The following is a 26,320-nucleotide window of genomic DNA, read 5'->3' as shown; positions in this document are numbered from 1 at the left end:
GGAGGCCCACACAGAGGAGGCCCACACAGAGGAGGCCCACACAGAGGAGGCCCACACAGAGGAGGCCCACACAGGGGAGCCCCCACACAGGGGAGCCCCCACACAGGGGAGCCCCCACACAGGGGAGGCCCACACACAGGGGAGGCCCACACAGAGGAGGCCCACACAGGGGAGGCCCACACAGAGGAGGCCCACACAGAGGAGGCCCACACAGAGGAGGCCCACACAGGGGAGGGGAGGCCCAAACAGCCAGTCTGGACACGCAGGAATATTTGTAGAATAAACAATGACCAACAACAGGACCGAATGAAAACACAACAGGGTTCAATCAAAGCGCCGACACGCTAACAGAAACCCCACGCTAACACTGAGCTGAGCGAGGCAGCGTTTAGCACCAGGGCGGCGCCGCGCGGCGCCAGGGGCTGTTCAGAACTGCTCCAGGAGCTGGCGGAGGTAGGGGGCCTTGGACAGCTGTCGGTTGACCCGAGACAGCTTGTAGAGAACGGGACAGTCCAGGGAGGCGCACGGAACCTTTCTCTCTGCACTGCCACTGCAGTTACGACAGATCTGGAGACACATACAGACGCTAGTTGGCTTTAGCAAGCGGTGGAAATACAATATACAGATACACACACACACACACAGACTGTAACAATTTATTTGCAATCTGTACTCGGGCTGCCCTCGGACAAAACTGAAACACAAAGCCAGAGGTATAAAAAGGTGCCTGTGGGGGGTGCCAGCATTCCCATCAGTGCTGACCTCATTACAGCCCCCCCTCTCTGTCCCCCAGTGTCCCTCACCTTCAGCCCCCCCTCTCTGTCCCCCAGTGTCCCTCACCTTCAGCCCCCCCTCTCTGTCCCCCAGTGTCCCTCACCTTCAGCCCCCCCTCTCTGTCCCCCAGTGTCCCTCACCTTCAGCCCCCCCTCTCTGTCCCCCAGTGTCCCTCACCTTCAGCCCCCCCTCTCTGTCCCCCAGTGTCCCTCACCTTCAGCCCCCCCTCTCTGTCCCCCAGTGTCCCTCACCTTCAGCCCCCCCTCTCTGTCCCCCAGTGTCCCTCACCTTCAGCCCCCCCTCTCTGTCCCCCAGTGTCCCTCACCTTCAGCCCCCCCTCTCTGTCCCCCAGTGTCCCTCACCTTCAGCAGCTGGTCCTGCTGGCGCTCCCACAGCTGCATGTCCTGGTGGAGGGTGACAGCGACGCGTTGAGGCTGGCCCCGGCAGCGGGCGCACACACCCAGCTGGGTGAGCTGGTCACACACGGGGCAGTGCAGCGTGGTGAAGTAGTGAGAGATGGTGCCCTTCCTCCCCGCCTCGTCCCCGACACACACTGTGGAGCAGGAGGCCTTCTGGACCTGGAGACACACACACACACAGGACACACACACACAGGACACACAGACACACCCACAGGACACACACACACACACACCCACAGGACACACACACACAGGAAACACACTTCCATCAGGCAAAGGCAGTTGTGTGAGGCTTTCCTAAAAATGACCACCAGGTGGCAACTGCACCGCATCACAAAGACCTGGTTATGTGTCTAACAATGACTACTACCACCGCAACTGGAGATAGGTCTGATTTGATTCCTAATGTGCAGCCATGCATTTTCCCTTCCCCTAGATGACTTGTTTCTGTCTTGTACAAAAAATCTGGACAAAGCAGTTTAGATTTTCATCTCGGCTCCCAACTGACTGATAAAATCAGTAACGTGAGGCTCAGAAGGGGCAGGGTGCATCCGATATCAGATCTCTCATTCCCACAAGAAATAAACAAATCGCTTCATCAGTCTTTCAAGACAACCACCAGTGATAGCCGATGGTTCTGTGTTGGGAAGGAGGTGTCCCTCCCCGCTCCCTGAGGCCTAACCTTGGGCAGCTCCTGGTACCAGCTGGGCACGTCCACGCCGATGAGCTGGAAGATGCGGGCCAGCGGGGGCAGGATCTGCTTGGTGATGTAGTAGGTGGCGTTGAGGCGCAGGCTGCTGTCCTGCAGCACCTCCAGGGGGCGCCGGACCAGTTGGATGAGGGGCACGCCCGGCGTCCCGTACACCACCACGTAGGGAACCCTCTCTCCCACACGCGGCTCCAGACGCCGGTCGTATGCCATCATACGCCTAGGGGAGGGAGGGAGGGGGGGACGGAGGGAGAGGGAGGTAAGGCGGGAGGGAGAGGGAGGTAAGGGGGGAGGGAGGAGGGAGGGAGGGGGGAGACGTAAGGGGGCAGGGAGGAGAGGGAGGGAGGTAAGGGGGGAGGGAGGGAGGGAGGGAGGGAGAGGAGGGGGGTAAGGGGGGAGGGAGGGAGAGGCCAAAATTCATAAATTTTCAATCTTGTTTTTCTCAACTGTATTCCAATACGCAAAAACCTACACGCATCACCAGTATGTGTATTGTGTGCTGTTTGTGTGCCTACAAACGCAAAAAACGAAACAAAATAAACCTTTATTTAAATGTGCACACATGACCGTAATAAATTGTCATATTTCTCATGAATCATGCCGAATATTGGGTCCCCTTTTAACCATGTCTTTGAAATCTGATTTCTCCACTCATTAGGGAATGGGTTGCTAGGCAACTGTCTCAGGTACAGTGTACACAGAGCAGGCTGTAGTAGAGCAGGCAGGCAACGGGCATTGTGGGGAATCAGTGAGTGGTACTACACAGCACACTGCCAGTGGAGGGGGAGGTCTAGCACACAGCCACATTACACAGACACACACCTGGGAACACACACACAAAACAGCCACACCAAAGACACACAGTGAAACACACACACACAAAGACCAAGCCAAAGACACACACACACACAAAAAAAGGTGGACAAAAGAATAATAATAATAAAAAAAAGATATATATATAATATAACGCACACACACACACACACACACACCAGTGTGGAGGGGGAGCTGGAGGGGGAGCTGGAAGGGGGAGCTGGAGGGGGAGCTGGAGGGGGAGCTGGAAGGGGAGCTGGAAGGGGGAGCTGGAGGGGGAGCTGGAAGGGGAGCTGGAAGGGGAGCTGGAGGGGGAGCTGGAAGGGGAGCTGGAAGGGGAGCTGGAGGGGGAGCTGGAAGGGGAGCTGGAGGGGGAGCTGGAAGGGGAGCTGGAAGGGGAGCTGGAGGGGGAGCTGGAAGGGGAGCTGGAGGGGGAGCTGGAAGGGGAGCTGGAAGGGGAGCTGGAGGGGGAGCTGGAAGGGGAGCTGGAGGGGGAGCTGGAAGGGGAGCTGGAAGGGGAGCTGGAAGGGGAGCTGGAAGGGGAGCTGGAGGGGGAGCTGGAGGGGGAGCTGGAAGGGGAGCTGGAAGGGGAGCTGGAGGGGGAGCTGGAAGGGGAGCTGGAGGGGGAGCTGGAAGGGGAGCTGGAAGGGGAGCTGGAGGGGGAGCTGGAAGGGGAGCTGGAGGGGGAGCTGGAAGGGGAGCTGGAGGGGGAGCTGGAAGGGGAGCTGGAAGGGGAGCTGGAGGGGGAGCTGGAAGGGGAGCTGGAGGGGGAGCTGGAAGGGGAGCTGGAAGGGGAGCTGGAAGGGGAGCTGGAGGGGGAGCTGGAGGGGGAGCTGGAAGGGGAGCTGGAAGGGGAGCTGGAGGGGGAGCTGGAAGGGGAGCTGGAGGGGGAGCTGGAGGGGGAGCTGGAGGGGGAGCTGGAGGGGGAGCTGGAAGGGGAGCTGGAAGGGGAGCTGGAAGGGGAGCTGGAGGGGGAGCTGGAAGGGGAGCTGGAGGGGGAGCTGGAGGGGGAGCTGGAAGGGGAGCTGGAAGGGGAGCTGGAAGGGGAGCTGGAAGGGGAGCTGGAAGGGGAGCTGGAGGGGGAGCTGGAAGGGGAGCTGGAAGGGGAGCTGGAAGGGGGAGCTGGAGGGGGAGCTGGAAGGGGAGCTGGAAGGGGAGCTGGAGGGGGAGCTGGAAGGGGAGCTGGAGGGGGAGCTGGAAGGGGAGCTGGAAGGGGAGCTGGAGGGGGAGCTGGAGGGGGAGCTGGAAGGGGAGCTGGAAGGGGAGCTGGAGGGGGAGCTGGAGGGGGAGCTGGAAGGGGAGCTGGAGGGGGAGCTGGAAGGGGAGCTGGAGGGGGAGCTGGAAGGGGAGCTGGAAGGGGAGCTGGAAGGGGAGCTGGAGGGGGAGCTGGAGGGGGAGCTGGAAGGGGAGCTGGAGGGGGAGCTGGAAGGGGAGCTGGAGGGGGAGCTGGAGGGGGAGCTGGAAGGGGAGCTGGAAGGGGGAGCTGGAGGGGGAGCTGGAAGGGGAGCTGGAAGGGGAGCTGAGGGGGAGCTGGAAGGGGAGCTGGAGGGGGAGCTGGAGGGGGAGCTGGAAGGGGAGCTGGAGGGGGAGCTGGAGGGGGAGCTGGAAGGGGAGCTGGAAGGGGAGCTGGAAGGGGAGCTGGAGGGGGAGCTGGAGGGGGAGCTGGAAGGGGAGCTGGAGGGGGAGCTGGAAGGGGAGCTGGAGGGGGAGCTGGAGGGGGAGCTGGAAGGGGAGCTGGAAGGGGAGCTGGAAGGGGAGCTGGAGGGGGAGCTGGAGGGGGAGCTGGAGGGGGAGCTGGAAGGGGAGCTGGAGGGGGAGCTGGAGGGGGAGCTGGAGGGGGAGCTGGAGGGGGAGCTGGAAGGGGAGCTGGAGAGGGAGCTGGAGGGGGAGCTGGAGGGGGAGCTGGAGGGGGAGCTGGAGGGGGAGCTGGAAGGGGAGCTGGAAGGGGAGCTGGAGGGGGAGCTGGAGGGGGAGCTGGAAGGGGAGCTGGAGGGGGAGCTGGAAGGGGAGCTGGAAGGGGAGCTGGAGGGGGAGCTGGAGGGGGAGCTGGAGGGGGAGCTGGAGGGGGAGCTGGAAGGGGAGCTGGAGGGGGAGCAGGAGGGGGAGCTGGAGGGGGAGCTGGAAGGGGAGCTGGAAGGGGAGCTGGAGGGGGAGCTGGAGGGGGAGCTGGAAGGGGAGCTGGAGGGGGAGCTGGAGGGGGAGCTGGCTTACCTGCTGAGCTCCAGAGCAGGGACGCAGGCCCCAGGCCGGTACGAGCCACTGCCCCTGTACTCCTTAGCGAAGGTGAGGTCCTGCATACTGGCCCCGCCCTCCAGCACCTTCACACACTGACGCTGTACGTACTGCTTCACCTGGCTCACGTCCCGCGTCTCAAACAGCAGCTTGATGGAGCGCTCCAGGATCTAGACGGGCGGAAGGGTCGGGGGGGTCAAAGGTCACACTAGGACACAGGGGCGAAGGGGTTTCCGCTTCCCGTCTAGACGGTTACGGAAGATCGGGTTTCCCCCGCTTCCCTCTGATCGCCGTGGGAACAGGAGCCTGAGCGCAGGGCTGCTGGGCGGGAGGGCGTTACCTTGGAAACGGCCGGACATCCGTCTCGCCGCACGGTTTCGATCCCCTTGGCGTCGAACACGGGGTCCTTCTGGTCCAGAGTCTCGTACATGTAGCCCACGTAGCGCTTCTTAGTCTGCAGCACACAGGGCAGGTACACCTGGGGGAGGAGGGGGGGTAGGGAGTAAGTCTGCAGCGCTTATCAATCTTTTTCAGACTGGCCTCCATTGAAAAAAGGAAAAGACACACACACACACACACACACACACGTGTGCATTCCGTCAAGTACACACACACACACACTTTAAATGTCAACGTGATCTGATCCACACGGTGAACAATCGAGCGTGTGTGTGTCCTGAATGAATAGGACACACTTCACTACGCTGGTCTACCCCGGTGAGGCTGTCTCCCTGTACCCAGCTCACTACCTTCTCAAACTTCAGCTTGACCGGCTTGGGGTTGGTGGCAGTCACAGCCTCGGCGATCTCGTTCCCGATCCTGAAGGCTTGCTCTTTGGTGGCTCCTTTAAGCAGGACAAACATGCTGGGGAGGAACCAGAGCAGAGGTCAGGGGGAGGAACCAGAGCAGAGGTCAGAGGGAGATGGTGAGCAGAGGTCAGGGGGAGATGGTGAGCAGAAGTCAGGGGGAGATGGTGAGCAGAGGTCAGGGAGAGATGGTGAGCAGAGGTCAGGGAGAGATGGTGAGCAGAGGTCAGGGGGAGATGGTGAGCAGAGGTCAGGGGGAGATGGTGAGCAGAGGTCAGGGGGAGATGGTGAGCAGAGGTCAGGGAGAGATGGTGAGCAGAGGTCAGGGGGAGATGGTGAGCAGAGGTCAGGGGGAGATGGTGAGCAGAGGTCAGGGGGAGATGGTGAGCAGAGGTCAGGGGGAGATGGTGAGCAGAGGTCAGGGAGAGATGGTGAGCAGAGGTCAGGGGGAGATGGTGAGCAGAGGTCAGGGGGAGATGGTGAGCAGAGGTCAGGGGGAGATGGTGAGCAGAGGTCAGGGGGAGATGGTGAGCAGAGGTCAGGGGGAGATGGTGAGCAGAGGTCAGGGGGAGATGGTGAGCAGAGGTCAGGGGGAGATGGTGAGCAGAGGTCAGGGGGAGATGGTGAGCAGAGGTCAGGGGGAGATGGTGAGCAGAGGTCAGGGGGAGATGGTGAGCAGAGCTGGGCCACCTCGTCTCAGGGCGAGCATCACGCTCCCTACCTGTCAGTGTCCCCGTACACAACGTGAGCTCCCCATTTCTTGGTGTCGTTCACCATCTTGATGGCTCTCTCCAGAGTCTCCCGGGCTTTGTGGACGATGCTGTCCCCGACCTGAGAAACACGCAGCATGACAACACGGCAGAGCCTTCACACAAGTACTGAAAATGGAGATGTTGACTCATGACAGATAGGATGGGTGGGATGTTTCCTGTGTCAGACATCACCCTTGGTCAAAGATCCCTCACCTCCACCCCCCAGGACCTCACCTCCACCCCCCAGGTCCCCTCACCTCCACCCCCCAGGACCTCACCTCCACCCCCCAGGACCTCACCTCCACCCCCCCAGGTCCCCACACCTCCACTCCCCAGGACCTCACCTCCACCCCCCAGGACCTCACCTCCACCCCCCAGGACCTCACCTCCACCCCCCCAGGTCCCCACACCTCCACCCCCCAGGACCTCACCTCCACCCCCCAGGACCTCACCTCCACCCCCCCAGGTCCCCACACCTCCACTCCCCAGGACCTCACCTCCACGCTGGGCATGCGTCCAGAGTAGTTGGCGGCGGTGTAGCCGAAGGTGACGTTGGCGATGAGCTTGAGGCCCAGCTGCCTGGCGTGCAGAAGCCTGAGCAGGGCCTTGTCCTGGCGGTGGGTCTTCATGGCTTGTTTCACCATGATCCTCGTGTTCAGGATCTCCTCCAGCATACTGGGCACCACCCCCTTACGCACCGACGGCTACACACATTTACATGTAGTCATTTAGCAGACGCTCTTATCCAGAGCGACTTACAGTAAGTACAGGGACATTCTCCCCGAGGCAAGTAGGGTGAAGTGCCTTGCCCAAGGACACAACGTCATTTGACACGGCCGGGAACCGAACTGGCAACCTTCAGATTACTAACCCGATTCCCTCACCGCTCAGCCACCTGACTCCCACACACACACACACATCGAACACACACACACACACACACAATGTAACAACATTTACTTCCAAATCAGGAGTTGTAAGACGGCGACCTTGATTTGAAATCAGGAGGCAGCTTGCGTAAGGACAGGAAGCCAGGCGGCAGCTGTACCTTGACGAAGGCGATGCCGTTGGGGGAGAGGGTGATGTCGTTGCGTAGCTGGTGCAGCAGCTCCGGAGGAACCCTCAGGGAGGTGCAGCCAAACTTAAACTCATCCGACCTGGAACAGCGACACCAGGGTTAGCCTCGCACCCACGTACTCAACAGACGTGTGTGTGTGAGAGAGTGTGAGAGAGTGTGTGTGTGTGAGAGAGAGTGCGCGTGTGTGTGTGAGAGAGTGTGAGAGAGTGTGAGATAGTGTGTGTGTGTGAGAGAGAGTGTGCGCGTGTGTGTGTGTGTGAGAGAGAGAGAGTGCGTGTGTGTGTGTGTGTGTGAGAGAGAGACAGTGTGTGTGTGTGTGTGTGTGTGTGTGAGAGAGAGACATCAGTCCTTACGTTTGCAGACTCTCCACGTGGCCCAGGCAGGTGGAGTAGCAGTAGTTGTAGGCGATGACGATGGAGGGGTAGAGAGACTGGAAGTCCAGCACCACCACAGAGTTGCTGTAGAAGCGGGACTGGGGCTCCATCACCAGGGGGATGCACTGCGGCGCCCTCTGCTGGGCGCGCTGCTGCACGCTGGGCGTCACCGCGATGTAGTTCATGGGCTTGGCCAAGCGCAGCATCATGGACTCTACACGGTACTGCAGGGGAGGGGGGGAGAAAGAGAGAGAGGGGGGGGAGAAAGAAAGAGAGAGGAGTGTTAAACTAGCTGATCAACTCTTTTGTTCTTGGCTCACTGATTTCTCATGGATTCATTCCTGCTCCCTGACAACACCAGAGCCTCACAGCATGGCAGAGGTCGACAGTACAAACATCACTTCCCAGTCTTGGGTAACAGGCTGTTGCTGCAACATGCCCCAGCATGCCCTAGCATGCCCGCGGTTCAGTCTCTGCTGTTGACCCTAGACACTAAGATTTCTCTAAACCACCACATGGGGGGTTGGAGGTGAAACAACACGATCAGACAACCTCCACCAGCAGAACCTAGCCATGACCCCAAGCTGACCCCCAAGCCGACCCAGAACTGGGTTGCAGGGACTTTTACCCCGTACTGTCTCCAGACCCTGGACATCTATTCACATTTATTCATTTAGCAGACACTTTTATCCAAATTCAGCCTGACAAAGACACAATCATCTCTTATCAAGAGCAAACACACACGAGAACATACTAACAAGTATCCCATGACTAGTTCTGTTGATTAGTGAATAACCCAAGTACACAGGAAAGTCCATTTCTTCCCCTGCACCCCTGACGACTGCCCCGTCCCCCTGGGGCCTGGGGGGTCCTGACCTGAGATCCTCTGGTCAGCACGTGGTAGAACTGGATCCCAAACACCCTGGCCAGCTCGCTGGTCCTGCCGATGATGTCCTGCTGCTGGAGGAGCTGCATGGTGCTGCACACACGGCTTATGTAGTGATCCACCACCTTCCACCTGCAGGGATGAAGGAATGAATGAATCAATGAATGCCTTTATTGTCATTGCACATAACAACGAAATTCAATTGCACTTCTTCTGGTGGTGGTGACACATAGTATGACAGGACAATATAGTAAAACATGAATTAATTAAAACATAAAAAAAGAGACCTAAGCAATATGAACACAGTAATAAATAAATAAGTAAATAACTTATAAAAATTGTAGTAGCTAAAGAAGATATTGTCTTCAAGTGCAGTGCGGACCCTATGGGTCAGGAGTTCAGGCGTTTTATGGCACTTGGATAAAAATAATTCCAAAGTCTGGAAGAGCACAGGCCCAGCTGTCTGAGACACCCCGCTGACGCAGAGATCCACACACGGACCTCTACTGCTACACCATGTGAGTGAAGTGAAGGTTGCAGGTTTCCATTTACATTTAGTCATTTAGCAGACACTCTTATCCAGAGCGACTTACAGTAAGTACAGGGACATTCCCCCCGAGGCAAGTAGGGTGAAGTGCCTTGCCCAAGGACACAACGTCAGTTGGCATGACCGGGAATCGAACTGGCAACCTTCGGATTACTAGCCCGATTCCCTCACCGCTCAGCCACCTGAGGTTGGATGCGAGGTGTTTGTTTTTGATATATTATTTTTTTTTTTTGGATGAAGACTCCTCTCACCTGTGCAGGTCAGTGATGTGGTCGAACCAGTCAGACAGGGTTCTGGAGCTGTAGAGGGGGAAGCGCTGGTGCAGCACATGAAAGGCCACGTTCTCGAAACTGTAGTTGTTCAACGTCGCCTGAGGAAAACGCGAGGAGAACACAGAGCAATGACTTCTCCTGTTGGGCACTTGCCCCCGTGAAAAGACCCCATCCATGAAGAGAAGGAAGAGAGGGCTTGGGTTTTCTAACAGACAGATACCTCGGTCTTCATGATCCTCCACAGGTTGAGGGTGATGCGTCCGATGATGTGGATCTCTGACATGGTGTCGGAGCCATACTCGTCCTTGTCTGCTGAGAAGCGGTTGTCCTTTGAGTCTCCTGAGGAAACCAGACCACCATTATGTCATTATATCAAGCCGCCAGGCGTAGGCGACAGCAACGATTTACTCACAAATGCCCACCCAGCAGCCAATTACTCACACACACACACACATTCTTGACCTCAATGTTACGGTTGGATACAGACTGGCACAGCAGGGTGAGGGTTTTGATTAAAAAAAAACATAACTTTTCTGCTTTAAAACTTATTATGTTACTCAATGTTAATTCAATAAACCTCCTTCGCACTGTCAGGCACCATCACCCTCAATTATTTTAGCTAAATCTTGAAGACATAAGCAGCTGTGCGCTTGATAAACAGGAGCAGTCTGCCTTCTGCTCACCTCACAACCACACAAAAAAAAGACAAAGAAAGAAGAATCTAAAAAAAAACACAAAAAAAACCACGTCAGCCAGGTTAAGTGTCACTCTACCTGGGACCCGGGAGAGCTGTTGGCAGAGGTCCACGCCCAGGGCCGATGCTCGCTGGAGGAGGTATCCCCAGGAGCGCATCTGAACCTCATAACCCAGCAGGATGTCCGGGTCGTACCTGGTGTGGAGGCAGAAACCCCATCAGCATGGAGGTCAACACAGCAAGGTGCTTCTATGGGGTCTCACTATGCTACAGGCTTAGACTAACCTAACCCTAACTTTAATGTCCTCCAAGAAGAAATTTGTTGTACAGCACAGAATATATAAACATACATTAGAAACACATCAAAGTGACAAAACAACAACATTACAAGTATCTTAATATTATCTATAGCAGCTATTAAGGCTTTCAAGACTGGTGACACAAATGGAACAGAGTTATTGGGTTAAAATTGGATAACTGCAAGTGTAGTGTGTGAATTATGTTGACAATATCACATCTGAGGAGTCATACAAATGTTGCCAATGTAAAAAAATGAACAGCACATTATCAGGTCAGGGGGCACAGTGTTTCACAAAGAAGTCTTTGTAAGACAGCAGAGCTAATCACTTGTTTCAGATGCATCGGAATCAAGGACATCTCCATAAATGGACACATACTTCCTGATTACAGTGACAACTTCCTGGAGCAGCTGTTTCTCATCCAAGGCATAGATGACCTGCAGCCCTGAAACGCCAGATCTGACCAGTAGGGGCGCTGTTTCTCTGCGACCTGCGAGGGATCACAAGGATAAAAAGATCCCTCATTCTCTCCAATCGAAAGGGTGATGGATACATGAGCACTGCTGACTCTTAAAAGGTCTGACAATGTAGCATTTTACACTTCCTGAGACATGACAGGAAGGAGAGAGCCCTTACCTGGACCGACACCCTGACAGTTCCTGTCCAGCACTATGGCTCCAGTCAGCTGGGTCTTGTCTGAGTGAGGCAGTGGAGCGTCAGAGCTGAGGCAGTAGAATAAGGCACATATGGGGTCAAACTCGGGGTCGGGTTCCAGGTCCCTCCGAGTCCGCGCATGAAGCTCCATGCTCATCAGAGTCAGATGCTGAACCTGAAGAGAAAAAACGAGGGGGTCTCCATCAAGGTTTCAAGGGACTCCCAGTACACTGTAGAGAGTGTGTGTGTGTTTGCAGACTGCACAGCCAGTGGGGTAGTGTGAACCAGAGGGGCTCCTCACCTCATGCAGAGCCTTTGCCTGCTGGAGATTCTGCATGCTGACTTTGAAACCGTACGAGTTGTTGATGCTCGGGCCTTCGATTTGAGAGTTATCCTTCCTTGGAACGTTCAAAGCACCAAATTGGTTCTGAGGAGCACAGGGAATCGAAAGGCTTTTTAAACAGGATGGTAAAAAACTAACAAGAAAACTTCACAGGTAGATAGAGAACCGGCATTTTTTCCTCGGCCTTTCGGTGTCAATATCTTAGTATCTGATTCGTATTCTTGGGCTGTGCACAACATTCCTGGCCAGGGTACACTGGGTTTAAGGCAGCTGTCTGGTTAAGTTAAGAGCTGTGTACGAGCAGGTGAGGTATTCCCTGTGTGTTCTGGCTGACCTTGATCTGGGTGGTCAACAGCACCCTTCTCAGGGCGTCCGTGTCCCTCTCTCTCCTCTGCTGCTGCTGGGACGAGCGCGCTGCGTCTGTGGAACAACAGATCAAACCCCCCAAATAACAATCAGAGGGGAAGCTGTGGTGGAACGATGCACAATCTGCAAGGACAAAACAATTGCGCACCGGGGACATTTCCTCATATTAAAACTAATTCAATAAATGACTGTGACAGATTCAAGTATCCCTGGCTCGCTTGATTAGCCAATTATGCAGCTTTTAATGGAGGGCCATAAAAATTTCACACTTTGAGGTAAGAAAGTTTAGTTTGAAAGAGGCTCATGGCAGTCTGAGCGGATGCGCGCTATCGCTAATGTAATTAGCCACGGGCCAGCGATAGACGGGCGGAAGGGGAACGATTCAAATTTAAATTCAGGGGATGAAGACCTGGCTTACCGTCCGTCACGGGGGTGCTGCAGACCGGCTGTGAGCTGCCTCTGCATCTCCTCAGGACCGGGGTGCTGTGAAGCAGGCCGGGGCTTGTCCGTCCCCCCTCCCTGCTCAGGGGCAAGGGAGAGGGGCTGAGGAACTGCCTCTCCTCCCTGACAGGGGACAGAGGCTCCGGCCCAGGGCCCCTCCCCTCCCCCACGGCGCAACCCGAGGGGCTGGGCTGTTCTGTCTGTTGCCATGGAGGCAGGTCGGGAGAGTCAGGGGAGACAGCTTGACCGTAGCGCTCCTCCTCTCCAGGGTCCTGAAGAGCGAGGTCCTGAGCACCAGGGTCTGTCACAGGCTCGGACCCCACGGGGCTGTCCTGAGTCTCCGCCTCCCCGACAGGAGACACGTGAAGGGACACACCTCCCCTCTCGCTACGAGTCCTCGCGAGCCTCTCCGACCCTTCCTCTTTTCTCAGGTCCGGTTCACGGTGAGCGGCGGGTTCGGTCCGGCTCGACGTCTCCTCTCCAGCCCCCTCCGTCCTCCTCCTCTCCCGGGTGTCTCTCCTCCCCTTCTGCAGGTGTTCGTACTGCCTCCTGGCCTGCAGCCAGAGCTCCACCCGCTCTCGACTGGGCGCGCTCCTGCAGGGCAGAAGGACGACCTTCTGGTCTCCAGCCAAGGTCGACGGGCCAGGCTGAGCCACGCCTCCCTCAGCTGTCTCGAAGGCCTCGGCCCCAAACGCGTGTGAGGAGCCTGGGTGGGTCATGGCAGAGAAGGCCGTCTTCCAGAACTGCAGCCCCTCCTGGGACAGGTCCCCGTTAAACTCGGGCAGGTCCTTGGCCAGTCTCGTCTCCACCGTCAGCTTCCGTCCTCCTACCTCCCTGCACAAGACAACCGTACGTGTTGGATCTCAGGACGCTTTACATGACTGTGCCTCATTCGTCAGGGACAGTTATCTAAATATATACTGAAACATAAGATGCTATTTCTCTGAGCCACATAGTAACAGTAGGAGGGTCTGCAGATTTCCATTACAATGCCTGTCTTTGCTGGTATTGGGGCAGGATCTTTATAAATCATATGTTCAAGGTCAATATCTGAATCGTCCCCCCATCAAATAAATCAGGGATTAAATGGAATATTAATCCCAGTAATTTTATTGATAACCTGTAGTACATTTTCCCAATATTTACGTTTTCTGAACGTCCACAACATATGAATAATGTACCAACCTCTATTTTACACAAATATATTGACATAAAAAAAAATACTTAGACACTAAATTCCTGGTTTCATTCATATACACTGCACGTGTGTCAGTGTGCGGTCCTACCTGGGTTTCCCTGGGGCATCCGAGGGGTCACTGCAGAAGGGCTCCTGGAAGGTGGCCTCAGACATCTCCAGGTCCTGGAGGGTGGAGAGGATCTCCTCCCGGCTTGGGGGCGACATGAGGGGCTTGAGTACATTGGCTCCCACCCCCCCCCTGAGAGGCTGGCTGGCCCTGACCTGGGACAGAGAGCTGACGGACCGGGGAGAGCTACTGGGGGTGGTGGACGCATCGTTCCCCTCCAGCCCGTCTCCGGTTGGAGAGCCCTCGTGGTCCGCGAACGAGGCAGAGCTTAAAGGCAGAGGTAAGACAGGCTCGAAGGCAGAAAAGAGCAGCTCTTTTCTCTCACAGTGAAAGTCTTGAAAGTGGCTGAGGCCGTGGACCTTCCCCATGGAGGACCCCCACTCCCTGCTCCTCAACATCCTCTCTGACTCCAGGAAAGAGAGATGATTGGACGCGGACTCCCCGTTTTCCGGCCTGTCAAAGAGATCGGGACTGAGAGGCCCTGCCCTGTGCCAATCCGAACCTCTCTGGAGCTCCTCCCCTTGGCCAAACAGCCTATCAGGTCTCTTCTCAAACCCCAGCACCAAGGCAGGAACCGCCTCCTGAGTTACATCACTCAAAAACTTCTGAGGCAGGTTTTTGTCGGTCAGAACAAACTGGCTGCCCATGTACAGGCTGGAGAACTCCGTCTGCCCAATGGTGTTGATGTCAAAATTGTAGTTGTGAGGGAGCTCCGGGGATAAACTGTCCTCTATCGAGTAGCAGCTGTCCAGACCTGGATCTGACAGAAACACTGGGCTATCATCAGACAGGCTGGGCTCTTGCTTCACTGGCAGTTCTGGCTGAGAGAACTTCCCCTTCCTGGTCCGGGGCTTCTTCTCCTTGGGAGTTGTAGTCTTAGGTGCCCTGGGTTTCCGGGGGGTGTTGGAGGGGGTTCGTCTCGATTTGGCTGGCTTGGCTGATGGGGCTTGTGCTGTACCAGGAGGCGGTGTGGCGGTGGAGCCGGTCTCCGTGCCAACCTGCCGTGATGGTAGCTGCTGACCCTGTTGCCTCTTCTGTAGGAGTTTCTTCAGGACAGCTAGTCCAGACTGGCTCTCAGCCTGAGGTAGCCCCTCCCCATTCTTAGGACCTGTATCGGGGGAGTCGGGTTTGGAGAAGCCCTCACCGTCCCTATCCATGGGTCCAGGTATGGACGTCACCTGAGTGAGATTACCTTCCTCCACAGCGGCCTCGGCCTTCACAACAGAATGTTGGGAGCCAGCTAGGGGGTTGACCTCAGCATTCCGCTCCAGGTCTGGCTGTGACCGGGGTCTGAAGGCATAGCTCTGACTGACCTCCATGATAGATGTCTCACAGTCCTCAGCCTTTGGCTCAACTGACTTGGACAAGCTGTTTTGGGGGTGTCTAGCGGTGCCGGCTGGCTGCTGGAACGAAGGGAGGGTGTCTGAGGAGGACCCTGAGGGAAAGATCTCATCCTCGGAGAAGAGAACCTGGGAACTGTCGCAGCTCTTGTTTGCCAAGGGGGTTTCACACTCCACTACCTGCTTCTTCTTCCTAGACCTCCTGGGTCTTGTGCAAGCAGTGGAGACAGTGGCACCATTACTTGCGCTGTTCCCTTCAACCGCTTCCGGCTCTTTCTTCCTCCTCCTGGTAGCCGCGCCACTTCCTTTCCTTCTCATGCTCTCATTTTTAGCCTGTTCACCCTCTGGAAGCTTATTAGCAGACTTGGACCTCCTTTTCGGGCTTGTGGCTAGATTTCGAAGGCGGCCCGTCCGACTTTGGTTCCGCGCACCTCGACCTAAGGACTGCGTGGGGGGTTCCTGACAGGTGGAACTGAGACATGGGTCGTTGAAGGGGTTAATGAGTTGATCCGAGGACATGGAGTCCATGAAGGGGTCGCTAGGTGACCAACACCGTGGCGGGGTGCAGTCTGCAGGGCTGGGGGATCTCTCTGACAGGTATCCCAGCTCCACCATCACATCCTTGTAGTCCGTGTCATGGTCATCCGCTAGCTCAAAGTAAAATGGCTTCGGAGGAGGGAGAGAGGGCCGAATTTGGGCTCTAGCGCCTTTAGTCCTTTTTAGCCTCTCACCCCGCCTGACTTTAACTTTCTGTGGGCTGCAGAAGGTTCCGGGTTTCTTAAGTGCTGGGCACACCTTAGCTTTTCGCTTGGGCTGTTTTTTTGCTTTTGGCTCTTTGGGGTCTTTGGGGGGGAACTTGACAGCCGAGGACTCTGGGACCATGGGCCAGAAGTTCTTGAGGGGGGCCAGTTTGCTGTACTGCTGAAGTCTATCAGGTGTCAGCACCACCCTCTGCTCCTCAGCACTCACTTTGGCCATCTTTACCAGCATGTTCTTCTGACCTTTGAACCGGTTGATGATGATGTACTTGATGATGATAGGAGGCTCCTTTCGGGCCATCTTCCGGCGTTTCTGATACTTGAGTTCCTGGCCGTTAAGAACGTAGCTGTCCCTCAGTCCGTGTCGGAGGGAGAGCGTGTGTTTATACTTGAAATCTCCTGAGTGTTCTCCGTCCTCACCATCGTAGCTCATCTTGCGTTTGGCCCTCAGGGTGTATTTACTGCCAGGCAGCCCTGAAATCTTCACAGGTAGTGGGGCTAATCTGTTAATCTCCACTGTGGCTTCAATGGGACCAGTAGGGACTGAGGCTGGTGAAGGTACCGGGGAAGGGACAGGTGGTTCTGGCAGTGGGTCTAAGGATTTAGTCTCTGGTTTCTCTTCGGTATCCATATTCTCTTCAGGGAGGGACTTCCCTGGAACAGGCTTCTCTCCTGGCTTCTCCTCTGCAAAGTTACTTTCTTCTGCGCCTGGCTTCTCACTGTCTGTGTTCATCGGACCAGCTGGTGTAACAACGCCGAATGCCGTGCATTCTCGGCTCTCCAAAGCTGGGTTCTCCGCGGCATTCACCTTCGTCTTCAAGGCTGCAGATTTCCGCCTCCCAAGCCTGGACCGGCGCGGTTCTGCCAGCTCCGGCTTGCTGCAGGAATCCGCTACCTTGCTCCCTGCTGCCGCCTTCTTATTGGGCCTGGTGAGGCAGTTGGAGAGGATGACACTCGGGAAGAACTTGTAGTGAGCCTCCTGCTGGGCTACGATGGTCCTCTCTGTCTTGTTCTCCTGGTAGTCCTCATACCTAATCTTCAGCTCCCCCACGTCCCCCTCCTCGTCCCCCTGACCCATCTCCCCTTCCTGGGGGTCCATCAGCTCCTCGTCCTCCATGGCGCAGGGGGACGGGGTGATGTTCCTCAGGATGGGGCTTTTGCAGCCCTTCTGACTCAGCTCCGGGTCCACTTTGGACGGGCAGTTCCTGAGCTCTGAGTAGCACAGGGAGAAGCTGCGATGGTTCTGCAGGATGGACAGGCGGTTCTTCTCTACGTTCTTGATGCTGCCGTACTTCTTCCTGCTCTGGGTGATCTTGCCGTTGCCGAACGGAAAGCCGTCGAGGTCGGACTCGTCCAAAGCGATGGTCTTCTTCTCGTAGGTGTAGAGGGGCCGCACGTCCATCTTGTCCATGCAGGTCTGAGACACCTCGGCCTGGCTGACCAGGTTGCAGGGGATGGGGTGTTTGACTGGCTGGATGTAGGGAATCTCTTTATTCACTTTAAACCCCGTGGAGCACTCGTTGGCGTCCAGACTGAGGGAGCTCTTGGAGAGGAAGTGTTTGTCTGCTGGTTCCTCTGTGTCCAGGGACAGGGCCTGCCTGTGCTCGGGGTGTTTACACTCCAGAAGGATCTTGGCTGAGGAGGGGGGCTCCAGGTGGACTGTCTCCCCAGGAAAGGGCTTCCTCTTGCCCAGGAGCTTGTCGGTGACGGTCAGGGAGGTCCTTGAGCCTTTGTCCGTTAGTGAAGAGTCTGGGGGGCAAAACGGAAGAGATGAAAACTACGTCAATACCAACGACGGCACCAAAGCGATAAACAAACATCTTATCTCGCCCATTCCAGGAAAAAGCTCGTGCCAACAGCGAGGCTAAACTACGTTCCGGGAGAATGACTCACCGCTGTTTTCATCAGCAGCCCCATCCACTTGAGGGATGGACAGGTTGGCAAAGACAGAGTTGTTTGCGCTCCACTCCATCTCCTCGTCTGAGGAGGCTGGCGGCTCGTCACTGAAGCTTTCCTCCGTGTCCTTCACACTGCCTCTGTTGGTGGGGAGCGGGAGGCAGGTGACAGACAGCGATTGAACAATGAGGCAGAGCTTTAAACAATGCATGATCACGGCTCAGCGATTGACCTTCATCTACCTGCTGCAGGTCTGTGTAGACTCAGTAGAGAGACAATGACATTGGACAAATGAGAACATGTTTACTACACTCCAGGAAACACACAGATGAATGAGCAGAAAGAAGAAAACTAACACTGATATAGTGACCTGGGTGGTGGTTGACAACAGATGAACAGAAACTCAAAACGAACCTTGTTCTAGATGGCTGTTCCGGAAGGTCGCAGTCCCATCTTTGTGACATCACCATACTGAGTTCCGCCTCTTCCCTTTCCAGCTCAGGCTCCGCCTCCTCCTCGTCGCTGTTGTAGTGACAGTCTCCACCTCCCTGCATCAGTGATTGGGAGTTCTGCCTCATGGGCGTCGCCCTGTACCCATCATCCTCCAGGCCGGCCAGCAGGTCAACCATCGCATGGTCTTGGCTGCTGTCTGGAGCACAAACACACAGACTGCTGTGATGTAGAAAACCATACGACACCTTTACATTTCACACACTGTATATATAATTACGTCAAAGAACAAGATTGAGAATTTAAAAATAAAATAGGTTTGATTTGGTTTGAAATGGCTTGATTGAGCCATGTTGATTTAAAAACAGGCATGGAATTCGTATTGTAAGCATGCCAAGAGCGGTTCTGCATGACGTGTCTTGGTTACCTAGAATGGGCGAGTGCGTGGACCTCTGGGAGAGCGGGAGGAAGGTCTGACTGCTCTCCAGCAGGCTGAGGATGGCCTCCTCGTCCACGATCGCATCCTCTGAGCTTCTGTTACTGCACCTCACGGAGCCTGAAGGGCAGAGGAACACTGCAGCCAGGGCACACACCACACCACAAGTCGGTATCCGTGTGTGTGTGTGTACTGTATGCGTGCGTGTGTGTGTGTACGGTATGCGTGTGTGTGTGTGTGTACTGGATGTGTGTGCGCGCATGTTAAGGCACCGCTGTCCCTGGCATTTCAAATGGTCCTGTGAGACAATTGGCAGTCTGAGCTGGCTGATTAGGCTAATGTAGTCCCCAGCAGCGTGTTACACTTAATATTCAGACTCGGTAGGAGTGGTGGTGGTGGGGGGGGATTACAACGGATGTCAGTATCACTGTGTGCCTTTGTCTGCCTGATACAGAGCTGAAACTGGAGGAGGCCTGCCAGGGCTGGAGTGTCCCTCACCTGTCTGGGAGCCCTGGTGCACCTCCACCATGTTGGCAGGGGTGCAGCGCAGCCCCTCCCGTGTGGGGATGTCCGGGTGCAGCGACAGGTCGGCGGGGAAAGACTCCTGTTCTTCCGGGTCATCAGCAGGTCCTGACTGAGTCCTGGTTAAAGAGGCAGGAAAGAGCAGCTCCGTGTGAGCCTCTGGTAGCTGTGATACATGCGATGGCCAGGGTTATCATCAGTCATAGACAGGGCCCCTGCGATTGCCAGGGTTATCATCAGTCGTAGACAGGGCTCCTGTGATTGCCAGGGTTATCATCAGTTATAGACAGGGCCCCTGCGATTGCCAGGGTTATCATCAGTCATAGACAGGGTCCCTGTGATTGCCAGGGTTATCATCAGTTATAGACAGGGCCCCTGCGATTGCCAGGGTTATCATCAGTCATAGACAGGGCCCCTGTGATTGCCAGGGTTATCATCAGAGTCATAGACAGGGCCCCTGCGATTGCCAGGGTTATCATCAGTCATAGACAGGGCCCCTGTGATTGCCAGGGTTATCATCAGAGTCATAGACAGGGCCCCTGTGATTGCCAACGTTATCATCAGTTATAGACGGGATCCATGTGAACTGGCGCTGAAGCAGCCATGTTTTATAACTGCCCCGTACTGTCTTAATCAGGAGAGAAGGAGAGATTGAGTCTGCCTGTGTGGGTAGGCATACATCAAGTGAGTGTGTATGTGTACACTGTATATAGTAAACACATGTGTTTGTTTATATGTGTGTGTGTGGCCTGGAGTGAGTGCCTTAATGGGTGTGCCTGTGTGCTGTGGAGTGTGTGTGGCGTGCAATTAGTGCGTGTTGTGTAGTATGTGTGTGTGTGTGTGTGTGGGCAGATAGGGGTATGAATGGAAAGCTGGCAGCCAGCCAGCCAGTCTTGGTCCCTCTCCAAATGCCTCTCAGCTTCAGGCTGCCTATCAGCCTATCAGCCTCACACATCCACACTCCGCACGGCCCTGCATCGCCTAGCAACTCCTAAATATCGCAATACACACTTGCTGGCTGCACGGGTGCAGGGAGCCGGGCTGGAGGGAGCTGAGTGCTTCCATCTCAGGCACCAGGCTTATTCTTATTCAAAGAGAATGTCTTATTCGTGGGGAGCAGCTCCAGAGACAAGGCTGTGCACGCTCGTCTCGTTTCGTGTTAATTAGTCTCGTTGCTAATGACTTTAGTGACTACAGCAGGGGGCCCAGCAGGTGCCAGGAGATTCCTGCAGCAATTAACACATTTCACCACAGACTCCGCCCCCCTCCACTGGCTCTACATGGCTACTGTGCTGTGAACAGTAGCAATCACTGGGACACAGCATGTGGCTTGTGTGGGTGGGGTGTGTGTGCGTGTGTGTGTACAAAGCTGAGACAGAGAAAGTGCATCCGAAAGAGAGAGGGAGTGAGTGTACAGTGTGTGTGTGTGTGTGTGTGTGTGTCAGTCAGCGTGAGTACGTTCTTGTTATGAGCGAGAGACAAGCCCGTCTGTGAGCCAGACAGAGTAGTAGGAGACATGTTTGTGTGGCACAGCCCAAACCCTGTCACGTGAGGAGACAGCTTCCTCTGCCAAGACCAAACCTCTCCCCCTGCTCTCCCCCCCTGCTCTCCCCCCCTGCTCTCCCCCCCTGCTCTCCCCCCTGCTCTCCCCCTGCTCTCCCCCCCTGCTCTCCCCCCCTGCTCTCTCCCCCTGCTCTCCCCCCTGCTCTCCCCCTGCTCTCTCCCCCTGCTCTCTCCCCCTGCTCTCCCCCTGCTCTCTCCCCCTGCTCTCCCCCCTGCTCTCCCCCTGCTCTCTCCCCCTGCTCTCTCCCCCTGCTCTCCCCCTGCTCTCCCCCTGCTCTCTCCCCCTGCTCTCTCCCCCTGCTCTCCCCCCTGCTCTCCCCCCTGCTCTCCCCCTGCTCTCCCCCCTGCTCTCCCCCTGCTCTCCCCCCTGCTCTCCCCCCTGCTCTCCCCCCCTGCTCTCCCCCCCTGCTCTCTCCCCCTGCTCTCTCCCCCTGCTCTCCCCCCTGCTCTCCCCCCTGCTCTCCCCCTGCTCTCTCCCCCTGCTCTCCCCCCTGCTCTCCCCCCTGCTCTCCCCCTGCTCTCCCCCTGCTCTCCCCCCTGCTCTCCCCCCTGCTCTCCCCCCTGCTCTCCCCCTGCTCTCCCCCCTGCTCTCCCCCCTGCTCTCCCCCTGCTCTCCCCCCTGCTCTCCCCCCTGCTCTCCCCCCTGCTCTCCCCCTGCTCTCCCCCCTGCTCTCCCCCCCTGCTCTCCCCCTGCTCCCCCCCTGCTCTCTCCCCCTGCTCTCCCCCCTGCTCTCTCCCCCCTGCTCTCCCCCTGCTCCCCCCCTGCTCTCCCCCTGCTCTCTCCCCCTGCTCTCCCCCCCTGCTCTCCCCCTACTCCCCCCCTGCTCTCCCCTGGCCCCGCTTCGTTCTGCTGTTTATGATAGAGCTGTCTCTGCTTTCCTCCCTGCTTACTGCCGCTCCGCTATCAAGCTCTGTGAATAGGAGCCATCTGGGTCTGATGTAACGGCATGCACCGAGCCAACTGTACTTTATTTATAACAGGAAATACTTGCTGCTCAGCAAGGAAGGGGAGCATGTTGAGCACCCGGACACAGAGGACAGGACGGTGACCCCCTTTATCCCACAAGCCCTCTCTTCATGCCCCTCTCTCCCTCTCTCCCTCTCTCCCTCCCTCTCTCCCTCCCTCTCTCCCTCCCTCTCTCCCTCCCTCTCTCCCTCTCTCCCTCCCTCTCTCTCTCTCCCTCTCTCCCTCTCTCCCTCCCTCCCTCCCTCTCTCTCCCACCCTCTCTCCCTCCCTCTCTCTCCCACCCTCTCTCTCTGTGAAACACTGTTGAGACAAACCAGGAAGAGGCCTGGTGTAACCATGACACAGATGTTCGCCAGAAAAACATGGGGAAAGTGAGGACACACGAATGGCCTTTATGTCATTTAACGTGACAAGAGCGAGAAAAATCCAGCTGTGGCTTCTCTCCCTGTGGTACTTAGATGTGGTCTTCCAAGTCCACAGTTCGTCTAGCTAACGCGATTGGAAAACACCACATGTTTATCTTCAAAGAGTTTCCTCCCAAAAATGCACCCACCCCCGCTCTTCCAACACTACTTAACCAACCACATGGCTTCACTCACGCAAAATGAAGCAATGGTCTGACTTTTCAGCAACTGTGGGAAAATCTGCATTGAGAAATCGTTCCCCTTAAGATTCCAATCAGAACGAGAGATAAAGATTCTACTTACACATCAAACTCGTTCTCCTTCAGAATTTCCTTGAGTCTCCTCATGAAGATTCTCTCGCTCTCCGAGGATACGACAAACCCACGATCTGGAAGATCATGAAACAAAAACCCTCTTTGATGCGGGTCGACACACAGGGACAAACCAGAGCTGGAACACGCCCGCTCCACAACCACATACACAGCATCTCTGCCAGAGATCAGACAGATTCCCGTTTATGAGGCTGGCAGAGGCTATGCGGGTGTCCAGTGTCACACACACTGACTGGACGTGCCCGTCCGGGATGTCAGTGTGTTGGTCGCTCACCTTGGGACTGGAGCGTTTCTACCTGGGACACCTGGTTCATCTCTCTCCTCTCTGCTTCTCATCCTCCCAGATGGCTTGCAGGCCAGGGTTTCTGCCAATCTGATCTACACCCACACACACACACACACACGTTCAGTTCAGCACAGCATGTGCTCCGCAGTTTTGCCCCCCCCCCCCCCCCCCCACCTGTCTGCACCTCCACACTGTGGTGGAGCCAGGAGAAGTCTTTATTACGACAGCAGACACAGTGATGCCCAGGCACTCAGCATGGACCTGTGCAATCATCCCTCCTCTGGTCCCTTACAACACCATGTTTATGGTATGGCCGTTTCTGGGGAGATGGAAAATCTAGCTAAAAGCAACTGCAGCCCTCCCTGGTATGCCCTCCTCCGGTCCTCAACACAGATAAAAGCTGGATGACAGGGAGAGTGGTCCTGGCCTGAAACACCACACTTAATCAGAAACATACCCTGTAGCACTCGCTGTTTGTTTTGCTGTGTCATTGTATTAAATATGCATGTGAACTAGCAGGAGGCTTTGAAAAAGGCAGCTTCCATGCAAAATAGAGACATCAGAAGGACAGGGCTGAGATTCTACTGGCAGATGCATAATCATAGAGGTCCAGGATGCTCTGCTTTGACAGATTGTGTTGATTTAGTTGATTTAGTTCCAGGCTTTTATTTTAATCTGCTCAAACTCTTTGATCCTGACTATTCTGTTTCTCTGTCTCCCCCTCTTTCTGCTTCTTAACATAAAAGAGACAGAGAGAGAGAGAAACAGAGACAGAGAGAAAGAGAGAGAGAGGGAGACAGACAGACAGAGAGCGAGACAGAGAGAGACAGAGAGCGAGACAGAAGAGAGAGACAGAGACAGAGAGAGGGAGACAGACAGACAGACAGAGAGCAAGACAGAGAGACAGAGAGAGACAGAGAGAATGAGAGAGAGACAGAGAGAGGGAGACAGACAGACAGAGAGTGAGACAGAGAGAGACAGAGAGAATGAGAGAGAGACAGAGATAGAGACGGAGACAGACAGAGAGAGACAGACAGAGAGACACAGAGAGCGAGAGGAGATTGAATGAAGCCAGATCCAGGAGGATCCTCTCCTCTCCGTCCTCCTTACTCTCCAGCTCCAGGCGGTTGAGGACGTCTGCTGCGACAGCATCCACCTCCAGCTCACAGGTGCTCTGCTTCTCCACCTCCTCCAGGACCATGGAGCTGCAGCACGGACACACAGGGACCACAAGAGACAGAAGAAGAAGAAGGAGAAAAGACAGGAAGTAAAAAGACCTGGAGATGAGCGAGCGACAAGGAACCAGGAAGCAAACATTTGGAAGACTTAGATACTGCTCTGGGTAGACAGAGAGGGGAGGGGAGGAGGGGAAAGGGGAGAGGAGGAGAGGGGGAGGGGGAGAGGAGGAGAGGGGAGGAGAGGGGAGAGGAGGAGAGGGGAGAGGGGGAGAGGAGGAGAGGGGAGAGGAGGAGAGGGGAGATGAGGGGGAGAGGAGGAGAGGGGAGGAGAGGGGAGAGGGGAGAGGAGGAGAGGGGGAGAGGGGAGAGGAGGAGAGGGGGAGGGGGAGAGGAGGAGAGGGGGAGGGGGAGAGAGGAGAGGGGAGGAGAGGAGAGGGGAGAGGGGGCATGTAGACGGAGGCTCTGCAGGTGTCACTCACCAGGGGATGGCGTCCTCATCCCAGCGCACAAAACGTGTCCCCCAAGGTGCTGTCCCTCAGCTTGGAGAGGCGAGGGCTCTTTAAGGAGGCGCTGCAGATAGCTTCCTGTCTGTCTGAAGCTGAGGGGGGGGGCTCTGAAACACACACACACACATACACAATTAGTATACAGGTGCAAAAAACGAATCCACAAAGAATCCCTACCCCAAGAACACCCACTACACAGGCTCTCTGCTGCCAGCATTATTCTGCTTTGCCCTGCTCAAAGTCTCTAAACTTGATCCCAGATTACAAACTCTCTTCCAAGAGAGATCTGCAGAGAGAGAAGAATGTAAACAGGTGTAGCGTTTATCACGGTGCATGCACTCTTTGTGCTCCGGGGTATGGGGAGCCCCGGCTGTAATTGCGTCGATCCAAAAGGTGGATTAAGCATTCCACCCTTGTCTTTGTCTGGGGAGATTCTTGCTTGAACGGTTTGAGAAAAAAAGAAAAAAAAAGTGTTCATCTTGAGCGGGGATTTCCTGCCAATTCATGAACCTTCCATGCGTAGAGGTCTCACACTGGTCTGGACTAGGCCTGAACGCCTTCTCTGGGCTGGGGAGATATCCAGTCAGCCGTGGAGAACGGAGATACCTGTCCAGTCCCCGGACGGCCCGGCCCAGAGATTAGGGTTTAGCCATGATCAAACAGCCCTGGTTATCTGCTGGGTTAATCCAGTGCAGTGCAGGGAGAGGTACCCTGTGACTGTCTGGTCCGCCATCTGGGACAGCCCAGGGGTGTCAGAGGCAGCACACAGACAGGTTCACTTCCTGTGATTATGGGATGTGTTGTCATGACTACAGCCCCACCCCCGGCCTACAGCCTCAGCTACATAGCTCCACAGAAAGGAGAACCACCATGTGCGTGTGTGTGTGTGTGCATGCCCTTCTGTGTGTGCATGCCCTCCTGTGTGTGTGTGTGTGTGTGTGTGTGTGCTTGCCCTCCTGTGTGTGTGTGCATGCCCTCCTGTGTGTGTGTGTGTGTGTGTGTGTGTGCATGCCCTCCTGTGTGTGTGTGCATGCCCTCCTGTGTGTGTGTGTGTGTGCATGCCCTCCTGTGTGTGTGTGTGTGTGTGCATGCCCTCCTGTGTGTGCATGCCCTCCTGTGTGTGTGTGTGTGTGTGTGTGTGTGTGCTTGCCCTCCTGTGTGTGTGTGTGTGTGTGTGTGTGTGTGTGTGTGTGTGTGTGTGTGTGCATGCCTCCTGTGTGTGTGTGTGTGTGTCCCACCTCTGCGCTGGCCCCTGCGGAACTTGACGGCTCCCAGCTGGAGCATGTTCATGCCGTACAGGTTGTAGTCTATGAAGAGCTGCAGCAGGTAGGGGATGTGTGCCTCGTGGGGCTGGTAGCTCCTGTTCATCACGGCTCCTCCCTGGAGCAGCTCACACACCCTGGGGCGCACGCACACACACACGCACACACACATTAGGATTGGACTTTAAACCTACAAACAATAACCCATTGTTCATGAACATCACAGTTCATTTTGGTAGAGAAAGCCCAACCCCATGCTAGTAACACACTGCAGCCCACACTGACAGATTCTCTTTACTCAAAGGTCAGTGCAGACAGAGACTGGTTGATTGATTGAGTGATTGATTAGTAGAAGCGGGGCTCTGGTACAAATCAGCTAATGACAGCTAGGAATAGATAGTTGTCAGTCTATAACCCTCCTTTCCTCTCTATCCACTTCTCTCTCTCCTTCTGTGTCAATGCAACAGCAGGATTCCACTCACAGTCTTTGCCCCGTCTAATGGCCCCCGCTACTACATAACCAGCACTGCTTGCCTAACCCCCACCCCTCCCACCACCCCCTCCTAACCCCCCCCAACCCCTCCACCCTCCCCACACACACGGCTTGCTCTGCGGGGCAGTCTTTACACTGCCACAGCCACGGCTGTGTGGCAG

At 55.9% G+C, this 26,320-nt stretch overlaps 2 protein-coding genes across 2 annotated transcripts in view; one reads left to right on the top strand and one right to left on the bottom strand.

Annotated features, from left to right (window-relative positions):
* The window catches only part of slc16a10 (solute carrier family 16 member 10), a 426,623-nt gene that overhangs the window by 37,147 nt on the left and 363,156 nt on the right, over positions 1–26,320 (top strand). The gene's annotated exons all lie outside the window — the stretch shown is intronic.
* On the bottom strand, positions 188–25,772 carry rev3l (REV3 like, DNA directed polymerase zeta catalytic subunit). Its single transcript, XM_062468056.1, is given in 30 exon segments — positions 188–567; positions 1,137–1,352; positions 1,879–2,125; positions 4,930–5,120; positions 5,291–5,428; positions 5,700–5,814; positions 6,478–6,587; positions 7,006–7,212; positions 7,557–7,665; positions 7,940–8,184; positions 8,837–8,978; positions 9,645–9,763; positions 9,886–10,004; positions 10,439–10,554; positions 11,037–11,148; positions 11,295–11,487; positions 11,614–11,739; positions 11,990–12,069; positions 12,431–13,296; positions 13,749–17,613; positions 17,758–17,900; positions 18,175–18,409; positions 18,638–18,766; positions 19,145–19,287; positions 22,406–22,490; positions 22,709–22,759; positions 22,762–22,812; positions 23,831–23,925; positions 24,378–24,426; positions 25,643–25,772. Coding segments are annotated over 30 exon segments (8,568 nt in total). The 3' UTR covers positions 188–426.

Source organism: Osmerus eperlanus, chromosome 8, assembly GCF_963692335.1.
Source record: "Osmerus eperlanus chromosome 8, fOsmEpe2.1, whole genome shotgun sequence".
Taxonomy (NCBI): domain Eukaryota; kingdom Metazoa; phylum Chordata; class Actinopteri; order Osmeriformes; family Osmeridae; genus Osmerus; species Osmerus eperlanus.
This window is presented reverse-complemented; position numbering and strand designations above follow the sequence as displayed.